Here is a 19,645-nt window from a genome sequence, read left to right on the forward strand (position 1 = left end):
TCATTGAACCATTTCCCTTTCACTTACTCCATAGACTTATCCACGAAACTGGGCTCTCAGTGCCATCAATTGTGCCCTATCAGCTGGTGGCAGACTATCGATCAATTCCTGTGGCATGGCCATAACTTGCGCCATCAACGCATCTGCATCTGGTTCGGCTACTTGAGCTGGTGGTGGGGGAGCTTGTCTTTGTTGTGGAGGAGGTGGCGCATAACCTTGCACTGGCGGCGTACCCATCATTGGCAAACCCATCTGGCCTGACATATGTGGAGGAGGAGGGGGATACCCAGATGGGTATGCCGAACCTCCATATTGAGGAATAGCCGCAACGGGTAGAGGGATACTTGGGACGGGGGGAGCGGATACTGGTGCTGCGATCGATGATTCGATAATGGACGAGAGGGCTTCGGGTTGAACAAGGCCCATCAGAAGAAGGGCTTGAAAAACGGCATAGGAGAGTTGGGGAGCTTGATGGAGGAGTTCGGTCGCTTTTTGAGGATCGGTCGAGGCAAGGGTCTTCATTTGAGAGAGTACATCGAGAAGTTGGGATGGAGGGAGAGTGTTGAGAGTGCGAGAGATAGCATCAGGGCAGGTGAGGCCTTGGGGTAACTCGATGCCTATTGGCAGAGGCGGCAATGGGGCGGTGTTTGAGGCTTGAGGAATTGGTAGAGATGGAGGTGGAACTGGAAGGCCATTTGTATTGAGAGGGGGAGGTTGATAGTTTGGCGCAGACTGGAAAGAAATACAAATTAGCACACTCTCTTGGTAGATCGGATTATTATAGGGTATAAGCTCGACATACATTCTCTTCCTCACCACCATCATTTGAGAAATCAACGCGCAATTTTCGATTCATAATTTCGTAGTCGTTTAAATTCCTTACTGCAGAAGCTGCAGAATCTAGATGGACGCGCAAAAATTTAGCAGTGTAACTATGGATGGGAAAGTCGCAAACCAAACATGCAGTGTACTGCACGTACCTGAATCGGGATATTCTGCGAAACCGAAGCCTTTGGGTCTACCTGTTTCGCGATCATAGACAAGTCGAAAATTGACAACATTTCCCGCGCTGCTGAAGATATCTATTATCTGTTCCTCGGTAAGACCTTTTCATACGACATAAATTAGCTTGATACGGTACAGCGATGATGACCGGTCAAATAGAAAGAAGATAAATTACCATAAGGAATATTTCCAACAAATACAGACTTGGAAGGAGGTTTTATTGACATATTGAAAGAGATAATGAATGTTCCAGACTATGGAAATATGCGATGGACAGAGTTGAGATGATTTTGTTTGCAAGATTTGACCCTTTAGAAAGGAATGCAAATGGATTGATCACTTCTTTTGTCACTGCAAAATTGAGAAATGGCACAGAAAGTCTTTGAAGAAGTGATTTCTGGCTACTCTAAAATCCTTCTTGTCCTCTTCCTTATGAGCACCGACAATCCAAATCCCTTTTATAATTGCGGGAGTAAGGGCGATTAACAGTACTGCCTCTGTTTCGAGAAAATTCGATTTTTTTATGTTGTTTTGAGCAGTATGGAAGGGAAATACGTCCTCGATAGAAATGATAGTAAGGTTCAGTTCATCGCGCTTCACGACTTTCACTATGGCTTGGCGTCAAAGCTTGTGTGGAGTGAAGGTGCGGCTAAATTAAAAGTACGCTAGGACGGTTTTCGTTGATCTGATCATAGAGAGCTTCACAAATCCCCCCTCCGCATCACAATTTACTCCCCTCAAACCCCGCCACAATAACTCGCAGATCGATATTGTATCCGACTTTTCGAAAGCTGCCATCATGTCGAACAATCCACAAGATGTTTTCAAGAGGCTGCAGAGAATGGCAAATGAAGCAAGTAGAAGTGGTGGCGGAGGACCGGCACCAAAGGGAATAGCAGGTGGAGTGGCTACACTTATTGCACTGGGTGGAATCATGGTCGTTGGAAATAATGCGCTTTTCAACGTTGATGGTGGTCACAGAGCTATCAAATATACGAGACTGGGTGGTGTTGGCAAGCAAATCTACAGTGAAGGTATGTATTTACTTTTTCCTGGGGCGATTATTTCACGCACTGTGGTGGCTAACATTACAATTTTGCTTTCCAGGTACACATATCAAGATCCCATGGTTTGAGACCCCTATAGATTATGATGTTCGAGCGAAGCCACGCAATGTCGCCTCCCTCACCGGTACAAAGGATTTACAGATGGTCAACATTACCTGCCGTGTTCTCTCAAGGCCTCGAATCGATGCCCTTCCTCAAATCTACCGAACCTTAGGTACCGACTACGATGAGAGAGTATTGCCATCTATTGTGAATGAAGTTTTGAAGAGTGTAGTTGCGCAATTCAACGCCAGTCAGTTGATCACCCAACGTGAGATGGTTGCAAGATTAGTCAGAGAGAATTTGTCGAAGAGAGCAGCTAGATTCAACATCATGCTTGATGATGTTTCCTTAACGGTATGATATTATAAGATACTCTAAAAATGACACAGATGCTAATGAGTGAATAGCATCTCGCATTTTCTCCCGAGTTTACAGCAGCAGTAGAGGCCAAGCAAGTTGCACAGCAAGAAGCCCAGCGTGCTGCATTCGTAGTTGACAAGGCACGTCAAGAGAAGCAAGCTATGATTGTTAAGGCCCAGGGAGAAGCACGATCTGCGGAGTTGATTGGTGATGCTATCAAGAAGAGTCGATCATACGTCGATTTGAAGAGAATCGAGAATGCTAGAGCAATCGCTCAAATCATTCAAGAGGCTGGTGGACGCAACAAGATGTATTTGGATTCGGAGGGATTGGGATTAAATGTCACTGAGGCATTTGAGGATAAAAATAAAAAGGCATAATGAATTGGGATGGTAATAGTGAATTAAATAAACTCTCTCCACTGTACTACAAGCGTATGTAGCATGTATACTATATTTTCTGAAAGGTACAAGGTGTGCCAATCGGTTTCTGGCCCATGGCTATGAATGCATTTTTTGAGCACATATAATACGCCTTTCTTTGAGTCGATTAAATACCCACTACTGGTGATTAATAGGTGCAATTGCAATCTCTAAAAGGAGAAAATCACTTTTCTTCAAAACTTTCGAGTTTTTAAACTTCCATTTCTCGCTTGAAGTCGTGTTTGGGTATCCGTTAAGATCGTTGTAGCATTCAGATTGTTGATCACTTGCATTGACCCCTTGTTAAAATTCATACTCATCATATCATCCATTTCGGAATACGGATCAAGACTTGCTCGAAGTATAGGTCGGCTTAGAACGGCTCACAATTTTGGGCACGCAATCGCAGAGCTCTCGTGCTTTTGGAGGTAAATCACGTGATATACATCCATTTCTATCTCAATTCCCACCAACGATTTATCGTGGCGTGTCTTGGCGCTTGGCGCTTATAGCCAAGACACTCCCACCTTCCTTTTGGATGATAGCTTCCGATAGCATTTTTACGGACCTTCCCCTCAGGTTTAGATTGGCCCAGCCTCATGGTTGAGCATTTGGATCGATACGAGTAAACTCAGATGAATGAGCCAATTCAAACTGGTGTGTCCCTGGCCGATCTTCCCAAAAAATTGGAATTACCTTATAGAATCCTGGTATTACGATAAGACCACAGACGAACAATACAGGGGAAAGCTTTCTCCGCACTTTGTGTGACTTTACCGTTGAGTGAATGCATATTGCCTTGTTTAAACTTCGGATGTAAACTGTCAATATGTTTACTGTTATTGAGCTTGGCGCTCTAGCACGATATCATAGCCCGAGACAACAATCCAATTAGCGGGGCTCAATGGGATGAATGGTGAATATATAAAAGCTCGGCTTTTCCCCGAAAAGTTGTGTCTCGAAGTCACCCTCCTCTTACCGCCCTTCCTCATAGTCCGCTAGGATACTTGCTCATCATGCTCTTTACGATGAGGAGCTCTTTGTCGCTGGTGGCACTGTTATCCGCAGGGGTAGCTAATGCTACCTACACCAATTCTACACCGACATTCACTCCCCAAGCGATGTTGAGTTCTCCTCGTCGAGGGTCGGCAATCCCAAATGCAGATGGAACGCTTGCACTTTACACTGTGGCCACCTACTCATTTGAAGAACATCACAATTCTCATGAGCTCCGTGTGATGAACCTTGCGAATGGTACATCTTGGCTATTCAGCAATTCTAGTGGCATCAGCAATGCCAATTGGTTAGGCGATGGAAGTAAGATTATTTGGTTCGTTTCGGAGGATGATGGATCCACTAGTTTCGTCGTGGGAGACGCGACGGCACCAAGTGCGGAGTGAGTCTTCTATTACATCCGTTATGTGGTCTTTGGCTATACAAAAGACTATGCAAACCTCAAAAAGGGTTCCTTTTTGTATCTTAACTCAATTCTGACCCTCTTATAGACCCATCTCAGCAGGTTCTGTTCCTGGAGCAGTAGACAACCTCAAGCTAGTTAGCATTGGCGAGGGAACTCTTGGTGTTGCATTCAGTGGCCAAGCTTTACCCAATGGTACTTTGTACAATTCCGAACTCGCTCCTACACCTTATTCGACTGGAAGAGCGTATACCACCATTTTCGTGAGGCATTGGGATACTTGTGAGGAACTCCCAAGATTCTATTTGAAAACCAGCACTAACATAAAATAGACGTCACACCTCAAAGAAACAGTATTTGGTACGCGGCTTTGTCAACCACTGGCAGTAACTATACCCTCAGCGAACCAATTAATGTTTTGAACGGATCTGGACTCGAATCGCCCGTCCCACCATTCGGTGCTACAAACAGGCAAGTGAATGACGTCATATTACTTTCTGGGAAACTTTCTAATTTCGAACAGCTTTGACATCGGTAGCAAAGGTTTATCTTTCATTGCCAAGGACATTACTCTGAATCAAGCTACCACAACCAAGTCCGATGTTTACTATGTACCATTGACGACATTTACCGAAACCTCTCCGGAACTAAAAGTGGTTTCCACTCCCAATCTCGAGGGTGCCTCGGACGCTGTTGTCTTTTCACCCTCTGGATCTTCACTTGCTTTCGTTCGTATGGCACATATCGCCTACGAAAGTGACAAGAACCGCGTTCTACAAGTAGCAGATGTCACTTCCGATTTGACTGCTGTTGAATTCTTTGCCTCAGAAGATGGAAAGGGAGCTTGGGATCGTAGCCCAAGCACACTCCTTTACAGCCAAGATGGAGAGTCTATTCATGCAGTAGCCGAAGATTTCGCTAGGGTTAGACTGTTTACATTTTCTTCGGATCCTACAAACACAACCCTCCCATCCATTATTTATAAAGATGGCGGTGTAACAGATCTTCACCCTCAAGGAAAAGATAAGTTACTTATTAGCAGTTCAAGCTTTCTCGATAATTCGGTCTTCTCTTCCGTTGACCCCAGCGTTTCAGCTGCCACCAATGCATCATCTGGTGTCACCACCATCTCAGCTAATCTCAACAGTCTCAAAGCGTATGGACTTTCCCGTGATCTCATCTCGGATGTTTTCTACCAAGGCGATGGAGACTACCTAGTCCACGCCTGGGTCATTAAACCAAGTACATTTGTTGAAGGTCAAAAATACCCCCTAGCATTCTACATTCATGGTGGACCTCAGGGAGCAACTGAAGACCTTTGGAGTACCCGTTGGAACATGGCCGTGTTCGCCGAACAAGGCTATGTTGTTGTAGCCTTCAACCCTACCGGTAGTACAGGATTTGGTCAGAATCTCACCGACGGAATTCAAAACCAGTGGGGTGGTAGACCATACAACGATCTCGTCAAAGGTTGGGAATATATCGAAGAGAATCTCCCATACGTTGACACAGATCGAGCTATCGCTTTGGGTGCCAGTTATGGTGGATACATGGTAAACTGGATTCAAGGCCAACCTCTCGGTCGTAAATTCAAGGCTTTGTTCACACACGACGGATCTTTCTCCACTCTTGCCCAATATTCCTCCGAGGAACTTTGGTTCATGCAACATGATTTCAACGGAACACTCTGGGAAAACTTTGACAATTACGCACGTTGGAATCCGGCAAACCACACCGATGCCTGGTCTACTCCTCATCTCATTAACCATAATGAGTTGGATTACCGTCTTCCAATCGCGGAAGGTCTTGCTGCATTCAACATTCTCCAGGCAAAGGGAATTGAGAGTAAATTTTTGAGTTTCCCAGATGAAAACCATTGGGTTTTGAACCAGGAGAACAGTTTGGTGTGGCATAAGACGGTATTAGATTGGTTGAATGAACATGTAGGCTTACCTGTTTATTCCAGCCCAGATGATACCGATTATAGGGCTGTTTTGCAGAGTGGTTCTTGGATTTGAGGCCAATAAAAGGTTACGGCAAAGAGGTCATTAATAGGGTAGTTTGATAGGCCAATGAAAATTACATTTTACTTTCGAGCTTTTTTTTCTTTGGATGCACGAAGAGTGATGATTATTTATGCAAGCCTCTCGTTCAATATCCCATGTTGCCTCAAGATATTGTAGACTGGCGAGAGAGATCTTTTAGTCTCCCTCTCAGACGATAGAGAGTTCTTTCATGAAGACACTTTGGTGTTTTTGAAAGGGTATGAAGGTCGAGAAACACGTGAGTAAGCTTCCCTCACGTCTGCATGTTCTTTCCCGACTGTAGCTTTTCGTTATTATCTCAAATGTTAGGAACTAGTTCTCGCCCTAGAAAGTTGGAATAAAAACTGAGAACTACCTACGTGGCCTCACCATGCTTGGAGTGCTCATGCCATACAATAATTTTTTCCTATACATTCATTACCTACTGATTTGATGTTTGCTTTACTTTTCGTTCACCTTCATCTTCATCGGCATACAGACACAAAGTGAATAAACGGTCACCCAATCTGTCCATTTGGACCTTAACTTTTTAGAGTTTTTTTTAATTCCTTCCCTTTTGATATCAATTTTTTTCCTTCAATACAAATTTCTATCTTCCTATACTCAACATCAACTGTATTCGATAGGTTCGAAGGGAAAGATCAATTCGAAACAAAGGATTCCCTCCAGAGATCCGTTTTGTCATATTACACTCATTTCTGACAATCAGAAACCATGTCTTTCAATTCCGATAAACGAAATGGAAGTCGTGCTAGTTCCTATACTTTTTCTCCAAAAATATCCCAAATAGCTGAAGCTCCTTCTCCAGTTCTTCCACCAAATATCCGTAAGTGAATACTAGCACTGCTCTCTGCATATATCCCCTAAGACTTTCTCGTGGAACAGAGGTTCATTCTAACCAAATACACAAGATCCGACAACTTTTTGCGCCATTGGTCCTAATGCCTGCGATCTCGATATTCTCTCCCGTCTCCACGCTCAGACTGTCAGAGCCATGGGCCGCGATATTTCCCACGAAGAATTCTATCTCCGTATGGAAGGACGTCCTGCCAGAAGTCTTGCTCCCCTTTCTCCCAGCCCAAACATCAATCCATTTTCATCTTCCAATACCAAAATCAATCCTGAATACCAAACATCTGGAAAATGTCGAATGGAAAGTGGCACAACTGAATCTAGAACTAATAATCTAAGGAGTGGTATTAGTGCAATGGAAGCAATAGAGCCAGATCAAAAGTTCAGAGAATTTGTAGCGAGATGCGTGGGAATTACACCGCGGGCTTTATTTATGGGAGTTGGGGCAACAGAGAGGGCAGATAGAAAGGTTGGGAGAGGACCAGGTTTGACGGCTAAGGAAGAAGAAGAAAAGGGGGTTTACGAGAAAGTTGATTGGGGGGATGGGATTCTTGAGTATGTTTCTTAAGTTTTGGCGGAGTAGATTTGAAACCTTGTCCGGCTTACTAATGGAAAGTAGGTTTGATGCGTGGGTCGATATGGTATGCAAAGAGGTCCTAGCTATGAGAAGAAGACTCGATGCTTCAAGAGGTTTGATTTAAAATCGGCGAACAAATCAGTTGTTCTATTGGCGCACTGCTAATGGTACAAGCTGTCTCATATCCGTTACATCAGCTGCATTGAAGGCGACGGGTATTTGGAAGTAAAATATCAGTTGTTATTATCGCTCGATCCATCGACTCTGCTTATTTATACTAGCAGTAATGTTGGGGTGGGAGATGTATCGCTGGGAAGAAAGGGATGCAGATTGGAGAATTTCGTCTTGCTACAGTTACTTTCGTGACGAAGTTCTCTACATGCGCATAGATTTCGAGTTAACTCTTCTCTAAAAGATTCGAACTCCAACTGCTGGCAGATAGCTTAATAACCCTAATAATATTAATAACACCACCAATATTTATCAAGTGTCCGATGTTTGATGAGTGAGCGCTGTAAAAGAAACTCTTGGCCGAGAATAATGAGGAGCTTGCTCGATCTTCGTTAGGTAGAGCTAATAATATATCACCCTGCAACGTTCTGTTTCCCGATTTTAATGTATTTGAGGTTGTGCGGAAGACAACTCTTCCAGTGGAATCAAAGTAGTGAAAGAGATGCTGGATGAGTGGTTTAATAAAGTTAAAGAAAAGCTGCGCTCATGTAAAAGTAGTTCAATGCAGATGAGCAATTCAAGAGATTGAACACTTGAATGTAGTCAGTGACGAGTACCTACAGACAGAAAAATTGTAGAGTAATGGATGAGCCTATTCATATAACTACCCAGATACCTATAAACAATTCTCAAACAACGCACACAACATAATCTCCTGACACCCCAAACTCCTCTACATCATCATCACCCATTCATACCTTCATACCACCCAACCCAAATACTGCCATACCCCACCCTCCTTCCTCTCCTCACCTTTATATACCCCCAATTCTAACATCCCAACATAAGCATTCCACACGCCTCGTGGCGCAGCGGTTAGAATTTCTCACTCCCCGCAGTTTGAGATCTCGCCTTTCTTCCGCATTGTGGTACTTCGATCGGACAGTGCATAGAGTGCGGTTTCGCAAGGCAGTTTCGGACTGTCTTGATCGTACATGTAGACTGGGACTGCAAGCCGTCGCGGCTGAAGTTTTGCTGTTTTGGAGGGTGGGTCGGGGCTTGTTTTTGGGGGGATGGGGGTGTGGGTGAGTGAATGAGGTGGATGGAGTGGGGCGCTTTTTTGGCGAGGGAGGGGTTTGATGGGGGGGGTTTGATGGGAGGTTTGATGGGGTGGGAGAAGATGGGTTGGAAGGGGTGGGTGAAGGTGAGGTGAATTGGGGTTTGTGAGAATGTCAAACTTGGGCATTTCTTTGAATTTCAAATTCGGTTTTCGAAGTGGAGATCAAAGAATGGATTCATCGAAGGTTCTGCTCGAAGAATATTCTTTTACCACAAGAACCTATCTGCCGTTTTGATGCCCTGCATATTGAATTCTGGATTTTACTACATCTCTGGCTTTCGCAGCGCAAGACTCCGTTCATCTTGCTCACTGTATCACTTTGTTTGCTGCTGTGTCGCATGTTGTCGCCACCGTCTAGTAAATCTGGTGTGTAAGTTTCACGCCAATTAATTTAATATTCGCCTGCACTGTTTTCAGACCATGGCGCATACAGCTCTGAAGCCTGCTTATGATAGATGTGCGCGAATTGCGATTTTTCAAGTCTCGACTCGTTTGTCGAGTGAGTATGATTACGGCGCATGTGTCTACATAACTATACGAGACTGGGACACTCTCCCAGGAAACAAGACCAGAGTCATACACAGTGCAGGTCTTGAATGCAACTGCATATACATATGGTTCCAACACAGGGTCTTGACCGTATTGCGAGACAAAGGATTCCGTAAAGAGATGTTATCGAAGCCTTGCACTTGTGTATGAATGTGGAATGACATGAACCTCAAACGCCTTGGCGTAAATAGGTGCAAATGGCATACATTGGTATGCATTATTTTTTGTGCCTAGTTGGGCAGAAATATAACAACATACAACGCGGGTAGAACGAGGAAACACCAATATGCAGAATTCAAATATAAGAATGATGAGATAAGACTTACTGAGCCCATCGAGTTTTGGTTAGAGCTTCATGGGACTCCTCACAGGGCAATGAGAATCTAGTGTTTTACCCTTGGCCTACTTCTGCTTGAGGTCAAAAGTGTTCTAAGCCCATTCTTTTTCTCTTCATTCAGGAGTTTGAATAACTCCGAGCAAGCCAGGTCCAGAGCATTCCTTTTCAAGGAAGATGCAGTATGTCTCATCAAATACTTGAGTGTGTCTTACCACAACACATAACTACCCAAAATAACCAATTATACATGCTCTTAGAACAGGGATACTGTGACACTAGTATGTTGTTGCAGATACTGAAGAGCGACTGCTGGATTTTCGATCTTTTCAGTGATATATAAAGTCTTACCAAGTGCTGAGAATCAAACCATGACGAGTATAATCGTGCCTTGTATCTCACTTTATAACACACATTGTAAGCGCCACTTCTCAAAGTCCAACACCAACTTTATGACTCGATCATTGTTTCTTGGCTGGTTGACAGGCTGGTTGACAGGCTGGTTGCTCTCATTTTCCTTTCAACAGCTGCCTTATCTTATCTTGAAGTTCTTTTTTGTCTTTCCTATGCGATGGAATCGAGATACATGTGTTCAACTGAGTTGAGTGATCTAGGTTCGATGTGAAGTAATTCAATGTCACGTGTTGATGAATCACAGCGGTCGTCACGATCTAAATAACGTGGAGAAGGGAAAAAATGAGTAGTTATCCGGAAACTACCTACCTAGTCAGGGCTTAGCATGGCATTTCCGGTCCGTCGATTAAACTTAAGGAAGGAGCGCCTGGGGGTCCAAGCATGTGCGTGTAAGCTCCGAAATACTGTTAGGGTACTGTTTGAGGGACTGATTTAGAATCAGAGAATCAATCTTAGAAAAGATCCCTTTACGAAATCCTCTCGACTCAGATTGCTTGAAATGGGCATTCAAACAAGACAGCCTCTAATACTCAGCTCTTTTGATCATGCTGCTCTCGGATTATACTGTTCGAATCGGATCACTGATGGTCATGATTCGTGAGTAAAGTCGTGAATTACAACAAGGGTAAGATCCTGATTGAATTATTATCATGAAGCATCGAAAGGATTGAAGGATCTTATTGGCCTGGGATACAATGAAAGGTTACGCGTATACATGGGTATTCTCCTGAACCTCAATTGTTGTGTAGCTGGAAACTTGTTCCTATTCACCTGTTATATATCAAAGGCCATCTAGATTTACTTCAAACTTCAAGGTTGCCGACTTCCCCATAATGTTGGACGAGTTGCACAACGTTACAAAGCGGAATTATCCCATTGACGAAGCTCAATCTTATCTCGGAAGGACAGATGTCGAAAACGATAAGATAGAAGATGGAACAACTCAAAAAATGTTTTCTCGAGATGGTCATGATAGTTCTGCAGCTCGATCTGATGTACACAACGGCACTATTAAGTGCGGATCTCGCCAATTGATTGAGACATGGGTAGGCATGTTTGGCGACGATGTCTTCTTATGATAAGAACTAATGATTACTTTAGATGACCGAAGTACGATGTATGGATTACCTGCCACAGGTTCCAGTCCCCAAATTGATGGGAACTCGTCAGATGCACGTGATACGACAAACATGTCCAAACGTGAAGACGAAGAGCTAGTCACGGTTCCTGTCGCAAAGCTACAGCAACTGGTAGAATTTGGGATACAGGTACTGAAAGAAAGCAGAAGGAAGACGAACATTCGTGAAATTGACCTAGAGTATAACACAGCTCCGGCTTCAGAAGGCTTTCCTGTGATTCACTCTTATCGTTCGAAATCCCACTCTTCAACTAAATCAAAATTAGGTGCTAATGAATAATCCCCAGAAGCACGTTCGGAAATTCCACGCCCACTGAATCGCCCGAAGTACCTACATGAATTCTTAACTCGGGCTTGCGCGAATCCCTGGCCAGTTCGCAAGGTTGAAGTGAACCGTAATCAGGTGATTCATCTGGATCATCTTGGGCAGCCCTTTGATAGATTCAATCGTGTACATTTCGAGGCCATTTGGGAAAATCACTTCAGGATCTTCTTTGGATACGGACAAAGATCTGTAACTGCTTCAGAGATAGTGCGAAGAGGATGGTTTTGGAAAAGAATACTCAATGAGTGCGACAAAGAAATGATACCCTGGTTGCTCGAAATTGGGACTGATAATCCAGACGCTCGAGCAGCAATTCTGGTAAAGATTTTAATTTGCATCATCAAGTCGTCAATTGAAAGGAGATATTCTACTACTTCAACAATTGGGGCCATTCTCGAGCGTTGCTACACGAGCGGAGTATTACGCCAACCCGAAGATATCCCATCGAATCCAGATAACATTAACTTCCAAAAAGAAATGAGGCAGGACTATGGCTTTCATATAATTCTTGTTGCAATATCACTGAATATATTCAATGATTGTTTGATGGAAGATAATTCGGACCTGGGTCTCAACAGCCGCCAGATACTATGGTCCCCCATGGATTTGTTGAGAGAAGCTTGCGGGGGTGCCAACTTAGAACAAATTCTTGCTTTTCAGGGACCGGAACTTGTTGTATCAATTCTATCTGTATCAAAATCTTCGAATGCTCCAGTGCTATTGAAAAGCCCAACCACTAGCTCTGGACGTATCGACGATCTGAACATTGGGTCTTTGCAGACTATTGGGGATCTCCGAATAGTCTGGACAGATATTTTCGAGGAACATCTCCTCCTGAACCATGAAAATAAATGTTTGAAAATTGCACGACTACGACCCTTCGTTTGGGGGATGTTAAGTATTTTTCAGAACGACTGGTTAGTCATATTATCTTTCATTGTTCGGCATCATACTAATGACTTGAAAGCGTCCGTTGGTCTAGTATATACCGTCAGCCACGAGAGCTTTCAATCTTGAAAGAGCTAAAGGCCGATATCGAAAAGACATGGGCCATTCTCTTCTCAATCACAACTCTAGGCGAGAACTCCAAGAACAAATCACGGGTTAGGGAAAAGCTCAAGCATGAGTACGAGACCATTATTGACGAAGATCGAAATCCAATACATACAGATATTCAAACCCTCAAAGAATACCATATGCCATGGATAGAAGACGATTCAGCGACCGGCAGAGTGCAATCATACTACGAGTCACGATGGGAAAATCTTCAAGGAATCATTAAATCAAAACAAGACAAAAGTACCATTGCCTACTCCAATTTCGGCATGTTCGGAGACCGTGTGAGAGATCTGAGACAGTATATGGATCATCAAAAACCACATGGTTTGCGACAATTACTACGAGATTCTAGGGATGCGCTTAATTATTATACGTTTATGGGGGTTATTATCTTCGGATTGTTGACTGTCTTTCTCGCTCTGGCATCTTTTTTTGTGGGCGTCGCTCAGACGTATGCTGCGTTTAAAGCGTTGGATACGTCTTCTTAGTGTGAAGTTCGTGGCATGCTTGACGACCAGTACTCTTGTGGATGGAATTTAAGAGCCGTGTTGGAATTTTTTATTAGATTCTCGTACCGTGAAATGATTACTGTGAGCCGAAATGGCTAATCATATCTGCTTTGTGGCAAACACACTACGTCAGTACTCACGTCAACGAATCACCAGGAAACAATGCATGGACAATCCCAGATCTGTAATCAAACCTCTGAAGACGAGATATAGAATAAATCGAGCGCGAGAAAAGTCGAAAGATCGGATGAGTGGGTATGGAAAGATGTATATGCCACCCTTAAGACTTCTCTCACAAAAAAACACCCCGCAGGAAAGGGCAGAGAAATATGAAGTGTCCTGCTACTCTAGAGATCAGAGTTATAGAAGAGAATAATGGGAAAGACATGGGATTACAAGACATAAATATTGTGTACGAAACTGGGAACGGGGGTAATTATTTGCTTTGTATTCTAATTTTCATCATGTTGGGTTCCTTCCCTCTGTCATAAGGTTATCAGTGCTTTCTAGAATGTGGACCATGGTTTTATCCACTCTGAGATGAAGGTTTTACTTTAAGTAAGAAAATTACTGTCAGTTTGATCAATTCGTCGTTTTATATCGATTCAAAAAGAGTATAAATTTCTATATGCGATTGGTTTCAACATTCAAGAGACTTCAATTGCTGGACTGTAGTCTGGACTATCGAATACACGGTCTAGAGGGCCGTCAAGTGTTATGCAAGTCACTCGCCCCATTGTGTATCATGGGTTTATTAAACTTTCTGAGAATTTCTAAAGCTCTCTACCTAGGTAGCTAAATTTTACCATGAAATAAGAGACCAGCGAAATCTAAGCAGAACCCATTGGAAAAGAAAATGAAACCGTGAGACATCAAATCGTTAGAAGCACGTCAAGCTCCGCAATTATAGTCATAAGAAGCCCGTATTTCCATCCATCCCCTCATCTCCATCAAGTTTGATGCAATAATAGCTTATCCTTGACAAAAAAAAAACTCTGTATCAAGTTCTCACGAACAATGAATCACCAATTTCTATCCCTGCCAACTATTCGGAAGAAGACCAGGTACCCTCTCCATTTCCCTCAAACACACACCCGCAGCTAAGTATCTGAAGCTCTTTAGAGGTTCGTCTCGAGCGCCCTTCCTCTTTCTATCATCCAAAGAAACTGCAAAACAAGCAATGCTTCGCTCGAGAGCCTCATCCGAATACTCATCATTGACCTTGATGATGCAATTGACAATGAATGCCGCGATTTCGTCATATTTCTCTTTCATGCTGGTGCACAGCTCTCTTTGCTTTTTGCTTACAGATCCAACTTTTCCGAGAATGTTACCTACGAATACCTCGCGCTCGCTGATGGGACGAGTTGGATGTTCACTGTACTCATGCATTATATCTAGCATGTTGTTCTCATAACTGTATTTTCGTTAGTTGGAATAATCATAGAAAAGAAAAGGGAAACATGAGAATATGGGCTGTTCAATAGTCGAGACTAGCGGACTGGTTTTGAGGCTCCAATTTTTGGTGATTCAGCAATCGAGCTAATTCAGGTATTCGAATTGTTTGAATGTTCTAAACAAATCCAAAAATCAAAGCCCCTCGTTATCGGACCACAGTCTGGGCTATTTTGACAGCTTGTGAGAACTTACATTTCTTGAATCTCGAGGGCATCTTCGCGCAAATGTTGCCATTGAATTCCCTGGGAACGAGATTTAACGAACTCCCACATGTGCTGCATGACATCAGGACTATCATTAGCTTGTACGTTCAGCTTTTGAATATCCTCAAAGACTTTTCGCTCATCAATCGCCCGGTAAAGCCGTCCACAAACTTTTTTACTTTCATAGTACTTGATATTCGTGATTTCGTCCTCTTCGTCCATTGCCTCAATTGGAACATACTCTTTCACAAATTCCAGACGATCATCAGGCCGATGGGAGATTTTGATATGAGGACCTGGAGCCATAAAGTCAGGACGCCAGAGGGTACTCTTGGGGACACTTGGATCACCAAGATTAGGCTAAAGGAATTTAAAAGTTAGTGAGGAATCTCAGTCTGTTGGTAAAAAAATATCATACCGGAATTCCAGTTTTGGAATAGTCAACTGCCGTCGAGCAAAGCTCCGCCAATTTAAGGCAATTAGAACACTCGGTTCCCATCACATCTTGGTCTGCATACACTTGATGTCTATTGGATATAACACCAAGTTGGTCCGTCTTCATGAAAGTCAGGAAAAAATCTGCCATGTCTGGTTGTGTGACTGAGCGGCCGATGTCTAGAGGTGGCAATCGTCGATAGTCCGCAGGCGTTACAGTCCTCTTTAATTTCATATCTGGATCAAACATGACATAATAGAGATCCCCATCTAAGTCTCCACCCGATAACTGACTTGGTAGATCCCGAGGACCTTTCTGACTGAAGCAAACGCAGTTGTAAAGTTTCTTTAACGGAGAATCAGCTGGAACATCCACAGCAGTCGCCCATTGAATGTCTCCAGGATGAAGGGCAGGAGCACGAGTGATAACAACATTCGATCCGACCAGAGTTGTGCGTCTTCCATCCTCAAGCCAACAACAATAAATCTCGCCTTCCTCTAGAATTCCAGTCTCGTCCATGATACCATGTAGATGATAACCCTTCTCGACGGGTATTCTGGCCTTGTGCTTCAAAGTACGAAGCTCAATCAAGACTGTCATTTCGAGAACATCCCGTAAAAATAAATCATTTCTGAAGTCCAAACCTAAAGCAGAACAATGGTCAATAAGGTATGGGAGAAGAACAACATCTCCGACTCTTTTGGTTTGAAGAAATGTCGATGCGTTGTATGCATTGGCTGTGATTGCTCTCATTCGTGAGATTTCCTTTGCTTGGAGCCTCATGAAGTATTCAGGCTGCACTCCTAAGTCTTCCAGAATTTTAATGAATTGTCGATTAAGATACATAGGGAGGGGTTTGTATGCACCGCCGCATATTTCAAGATCATTCGAACTCGATCCTTCGAACTTTATCATAGAATCTCTGAGTCGTAACTGAACGCCTGGGAGACGACTATCCAGAGAAATCATTCCTTTGGCGCCTGTCATTATTGGTAAGCTGAGTTCAAGAACAACTATATCATAGAGTCATAAGATGGTCACACTAACCTTGATAGCGAATTTGGAAACAAGTCGGCTTCACACGGTGTTTATTCGGTAGTTTATCCCATATCTTGTGCATCAATAACTCCGACATTGTGCCCACTCCATCACTGAAGACTCTGCCATTTCGTTCGACGTCAGCAACTATTTCTATTGTGACAGTTTCATCAAGAGTGAGAGTATTTGGTGTATCAGAGAATGCCTGTCCGATTCGTGCCGCACATTTGGCCGGGGAGCGAATATCTCCAAACTGGCCTAAGTCGCGGATAATACGCTGGGCATCATGATATACATTGTTTTGTGTGAAAGGTGCCACAAACCAACAAGATTGTGTACGAAGAGAAGAATGTGAAGAGCCTAGGTACTCATATTTCTGTTTTCCAATTGAGAAACCATTTTGTAGAACTTTCTTGAAAACTCCGTCAAATATCTCGTCGTTAGAGACATTTGATGCATATTGAATTCTTCCGCCATCTTCATCGCAGAAGGTCACACGTACAAAGTTACTATGGCTGCCTAATGATAGAAACTCGGTCGTCAGTATGTGAGAATATTATTGTAGGATTCGAAAGGGGTTACGATTCAAATCAAATGGGAGGAAGAGGATAGGGGAGAAGTATAATGAGACTCACCAGCATATTTACGGAGTATGCGATTATTACTCTCAGACTCAGGACCATCTAGATACATCCCGGCAGGAGTAATGGTAACCCGATGAATCAAAGCAGTATTCTGAGAGGCTGTGCCCCCAAATCCTTCGGCATACTGGGCCTCTTGAGTCGAGGTCTTCTCAATATCCAAAAGTAGTTCAATGATGGCGTTCTCGTCAAAATCTTCCGCTTTGACATTGGGTCCAGGGTATGGGATTTGCAAAAATAACCTCCTCATGGTCGTGACGCAAATTGGAAGAGTAGTTCTTTCAAACATTGAAGTGAAGGCTGGTAGAAGATCGATTATTTTGCGAGGAGACAAATATCCGTTCTGGGCTAGCTTTTGGACTTGAAATGTCAATGGGAATGGTAGCTCGTTATTGAAACTCTCTAAAGCTTCATGGAGTTTCCTGAGTCCGATAATATGAGATTCTCTAGGACTAATAATTGAAGCAGAATGATGAATCATTGGAGGAATGCCTCGAGCATTCTTCAATGTCTCCAACTTTTGCTCAATAACCGATGAGAATCCGTTTGTGTCTTTGAATGTACAGCGATACACGCGAGAGCTCCCCGCAATCTCCTTGTGCTTATCGCCAAAACCAGCGACTCGAGACCTTTTTGTGTGAGGCCTGCTGCCGTTTCTGAGGTTTACTTTACCAAACATATTGATCATCTCAAGGAGATCATTTTTGGGGGGCGAATTGAAGAAATGAGGGGATTGATGAAGCGTCGCAGTAATTCCTGGGTAATGACCGTCATCAGTTGTGAGAAGTTCAATTGTATCATACCGAATTACCATCCTTGATCCGTTATTCAGAACCAATATCATTGCTCTCTCCTTGAAATGAACAATGATCCTACTTTGCCATATCAACTCCGGCATGAAGACCAAATTCTCTCCAAAATAACTCCAATTACCACACATGATTGTAGAGCATTCAAACGAAGTGTTAGCAACTGGTGGGCCATGATTAAGATAGGAATTCTCAACACGTTCTTTCTCTTCCTTTTCCAAGCATCGGAGCAAATATGGATTGGCAGCTGATTTACTCTTCTCACAATAAATCGGCGTACTGTGATAAACAAGCTTTGCCGGAGTAGCTCTCGGATTTCGTTGTCTATTGTTTGGTCTCCGTTCACCAAACTTGCGTAGAAATTTTTCTCCATCTGTAGCCGTCCGAAAGGTGATTTTCGCATAGTCTATGCTTCGCGCAGTGTAACAATGAAACGCACGAATTGTAAGAGCATTCAACTTGGGCCTGAGAAAATTGCGAAGATCGTGCTCTCCAGCATGAATTGGCACGTTTCTCACGAATACCTCCATTGCGTCTTGATGAATGTCACCACCGTGGAGATGGAAACAATTATCAAGTCAAGAGAATATCACAAGACCGGCGAGAAAATTCAGAGAGAAGAAAGCATCAAATGTGGGAGAAATATGAATGACTTCAGATAAGATAGAATAGAGAGACTTGATATTTCCAAGGTAGAAAGTATAAGAAGGTAAAGGTAAAGAAAGGTAAGGCTCAGTGAGCTGCTGGTAACCGTTGACTGGATGCGGGCAATTCACTGGTTGGTCGATAAACAAGAGCAAGGGTGTGTAAACGGCGGCTACATCCGCTTATCTGCAGGCGGGGTAAATCATTATCGTCCCATATTTGTATATTTTCCGTTTCTTACCTTTGTGAATTCTGCATCTCGTGACTAGAGCTTCATCTTTTTAATGCCGCCGACATGCTTTATTAAATAAACTCTGTCATCTAGAATTCTAGATACTTGAAGATCAACAGTACATGATCGCGAGGGGCACTTTGACAAAATTTCTATTCTTCAACAGACCCGTGACCTGACACTTTGCTTACAGAACTGTGGAGCATTTGAAAATTCAGAATCTGGCTTACCATAAAGCGAGGGCCAAAATACAAGCCTGCGTGGTTAAAGCGAGATAATTGGTAGTACCAACTTTAAGCTTCAACACTGGCAGCAATTTCATGAAGGCTACTATGGCATTCTGGCCATGCCGAACATGCTGAAAATGCTGATGACCTTGCGCTCGAGATCAAAACACTTTCAGACAACAAGCACCAATATAGAGCTCAAGAGACTATCGCTTGAAGGTCTATAGTAACCACTAGAATACCACAAGCAGGGTGGCTCCGTATGTTGAGAAAAATGCAGGTTTGGGAAAGAAAAAAAGCGTTCCTCTACGTCCTCATTTCCGACCTTTATTTCTAATCTTTCCTTCGACGTGGAGAAATGCAACGATTGATTTGGGAACCAAAGATCAAGACAAACATACTATGTGGCCACATTACCAAAGCAGCGCCGCACATCTATATACGCCTCCAACACTCGAATGCGTTGGAGCTCGAGCTTCTCCAATTAGGCCGATGAGTTCCAATTATTTCTGCCTCAACATTCTCGGTCCATAGACCAAACTTTGAGACT

The 19,645-nt window shown here is 43.3% G+C and overlaps 6 protein-coding genes across 6 annotated transcripts; 4 read left to right on the plus strand and 2 right to left on the minus strand.

The window, feature by feature from the left end:
* Nucleotides 1-36: 36 nt before the first annotated feature.
* On the minus strand, nucleotides 37-1,232 carry EAF02_003549 (uncharacterized protein; the record flags this gene model as incomplete). Its single annotated transcript, XM_038899597.1, has 4 exons — nucleotides 37-732; nucleotides 803-900; nucleotides 981-1,106; nucleotides 1,181-1,232. 4 exons carry the CDS (start codon nucleotides 1,230-1,232, stop codon nucleotides 37-39), a joined length of 972 nt encoding a protein of 323 aa, XP_038760524.1.
* A 572-nt stretch (nucleotides 1,233-1,804) lies between these two features.
* Nucleotides 1,805-3,030, plus strand: EAF02_003550 (uncharacterized protein; the record flags this gene model as incomplete). The annotated part of the gene is made up of 3 exons (XM_038899598.1): nucleotides 1,805-2,039; nucleotides 2,113-2,468; nucleotides 2,522-3,030. The coding sequence occupies 3 exons, from the start codon at nucleotides 1,805-1,807 to the stop codon at nucleotides 2,852-2,854; spliced, it is 924 nt and encodes a 307-aa protein (XP_038760525.1). The 3' UTR covers nucleotides 2,855-3,030.
* Nucleotides 3,031-3,912: 882 nt separating this feature from the next.
* Nucleotides 3,913-6,331, plus strand: EAF02_003551 (uncharacterized protein; the record flags this gene model as incomplete). The annotated part of the gene is made up of 4 exons (XM_038899599.1): nucleotides 3,913-4,292; nucleotides 4,402-4,595; nucleotides 4,646-4,784; nucleotides 4,837-6,331. 4 exons carry the CDS (start codon nucleotides 3,913-3,915, stop codon nucleotides 6,329-6,331), a joined length of 2,208 nt encoding a protein of 735 aa, XP_038760526.1.
* A 741-nt stretch (nucleotides 6,332-7,072) lies between these two features.
* On the plus strand, nucleotides 7,073-7,911 carry EAF02_003552 (uncharacterized protein; the record flags this gene model as incomplete). Its single annotated transcript, XM_038899600.1, has 3 exons — nucleotides 7,073-7,184; nucleotides 7,270-7,765; nucleotides 7,830-7,911. The coding sequence occupies 3 exons, from the start codon at nucleotides 7,073-7,075 to the stop codon at nucleotides 7,909-7,911; spliced, it is 690 nt and encodes a 229-aa protein (XP_038760527.1).
* Nucleotides 7,912-11,463: 3,552 nt separating this feature from the next.
* EAF02_003553 (uncharacterized protein) lies at nucleotides 11,464-13,385 on the plus strand (the record flags this gene model as incomplete). The annotated part of the gene is made up of 3 exons (XM_038899601.1): nucleotides 11,464-11,743; nucleotides 11,801-12,819; nucleotides 12,867-13,385. The coding sequence occupies 3 exons, from the start codon at nucleotides 11,464-11,466 to the stop codon at nucleotides 13,383-13,385; spliced, it is 1,818 nt and encodes a 605-aa protein (XP_038760528.1).
* A 766-nt stretch (nucleotides 13,386-14,151) lies between these two features.
* Nucleotides 14,152-18,669, minus strand: EAF02_003554 (uncharacterized protein). The gene is made up of 5 exons (XM_038899602.1): nucleotides 17,177-18,669; nucleotides 16,551-17,060; nucleotides 15,486-16,483; nucleotides 15,057-15,427; nucleotides 14,152-14,823 (listed from the first exon to the last, which is right to left on the minus strand). Exons 1-5 carry the CDS (start codon nucleotides 18,519-18,521, stop codon nucleotides 14,439-14,441), a joined length of 3,609 nt encoding a protein of 1,202 aa, XP_038760529.1. The 5' UTR covers nucleotides 18,522-18,669; the 3' UTR covers nucleotides 14,152-14,438.
* Nucleotides 18,670-19,645: the final 976 nt, after the last annotated feature.

This window comes from Botrytis sinoallii (genome assembly GCF_014898435.1).
Source record: "Botrytis sinoallii strain Bc 23 chromosome Unknown BSIN_005, whole genome shotgun sequence".
In the NCBI taxonomy this organism is placed as follows: Eukaryota; Fungi; Ascomycota; class Leotiomycetes; order Helotiales; family Sclerotiniaceae; genus Botrytis; species Botrytis sinoallii.

Bases quoted from the DNA above. Each gene is read 5' to 3' on its own strand.
- EAF02_003554 (XM_038899602.1), bottom strand. From the start codon at position 18,521: ATGGAGGTATTCGTGAGAAACGTGCCAATTCATGCTGGAGAGCACGAT. The intron at 17,061-17,176 runs GTGAGTCTCATT...TTCTATCATTAG, and splicing joins CATACTCCGTAAATATGCTG to GCAGCCATAGTAACTTTGTA. The intron at 15,428-15,485 runs GTATGATATTTT...AAATTCCTTTAG, and splicing joins ATTCCAAAACTGGAATTCCG to CCTAATCTTGGTGATCCAAG.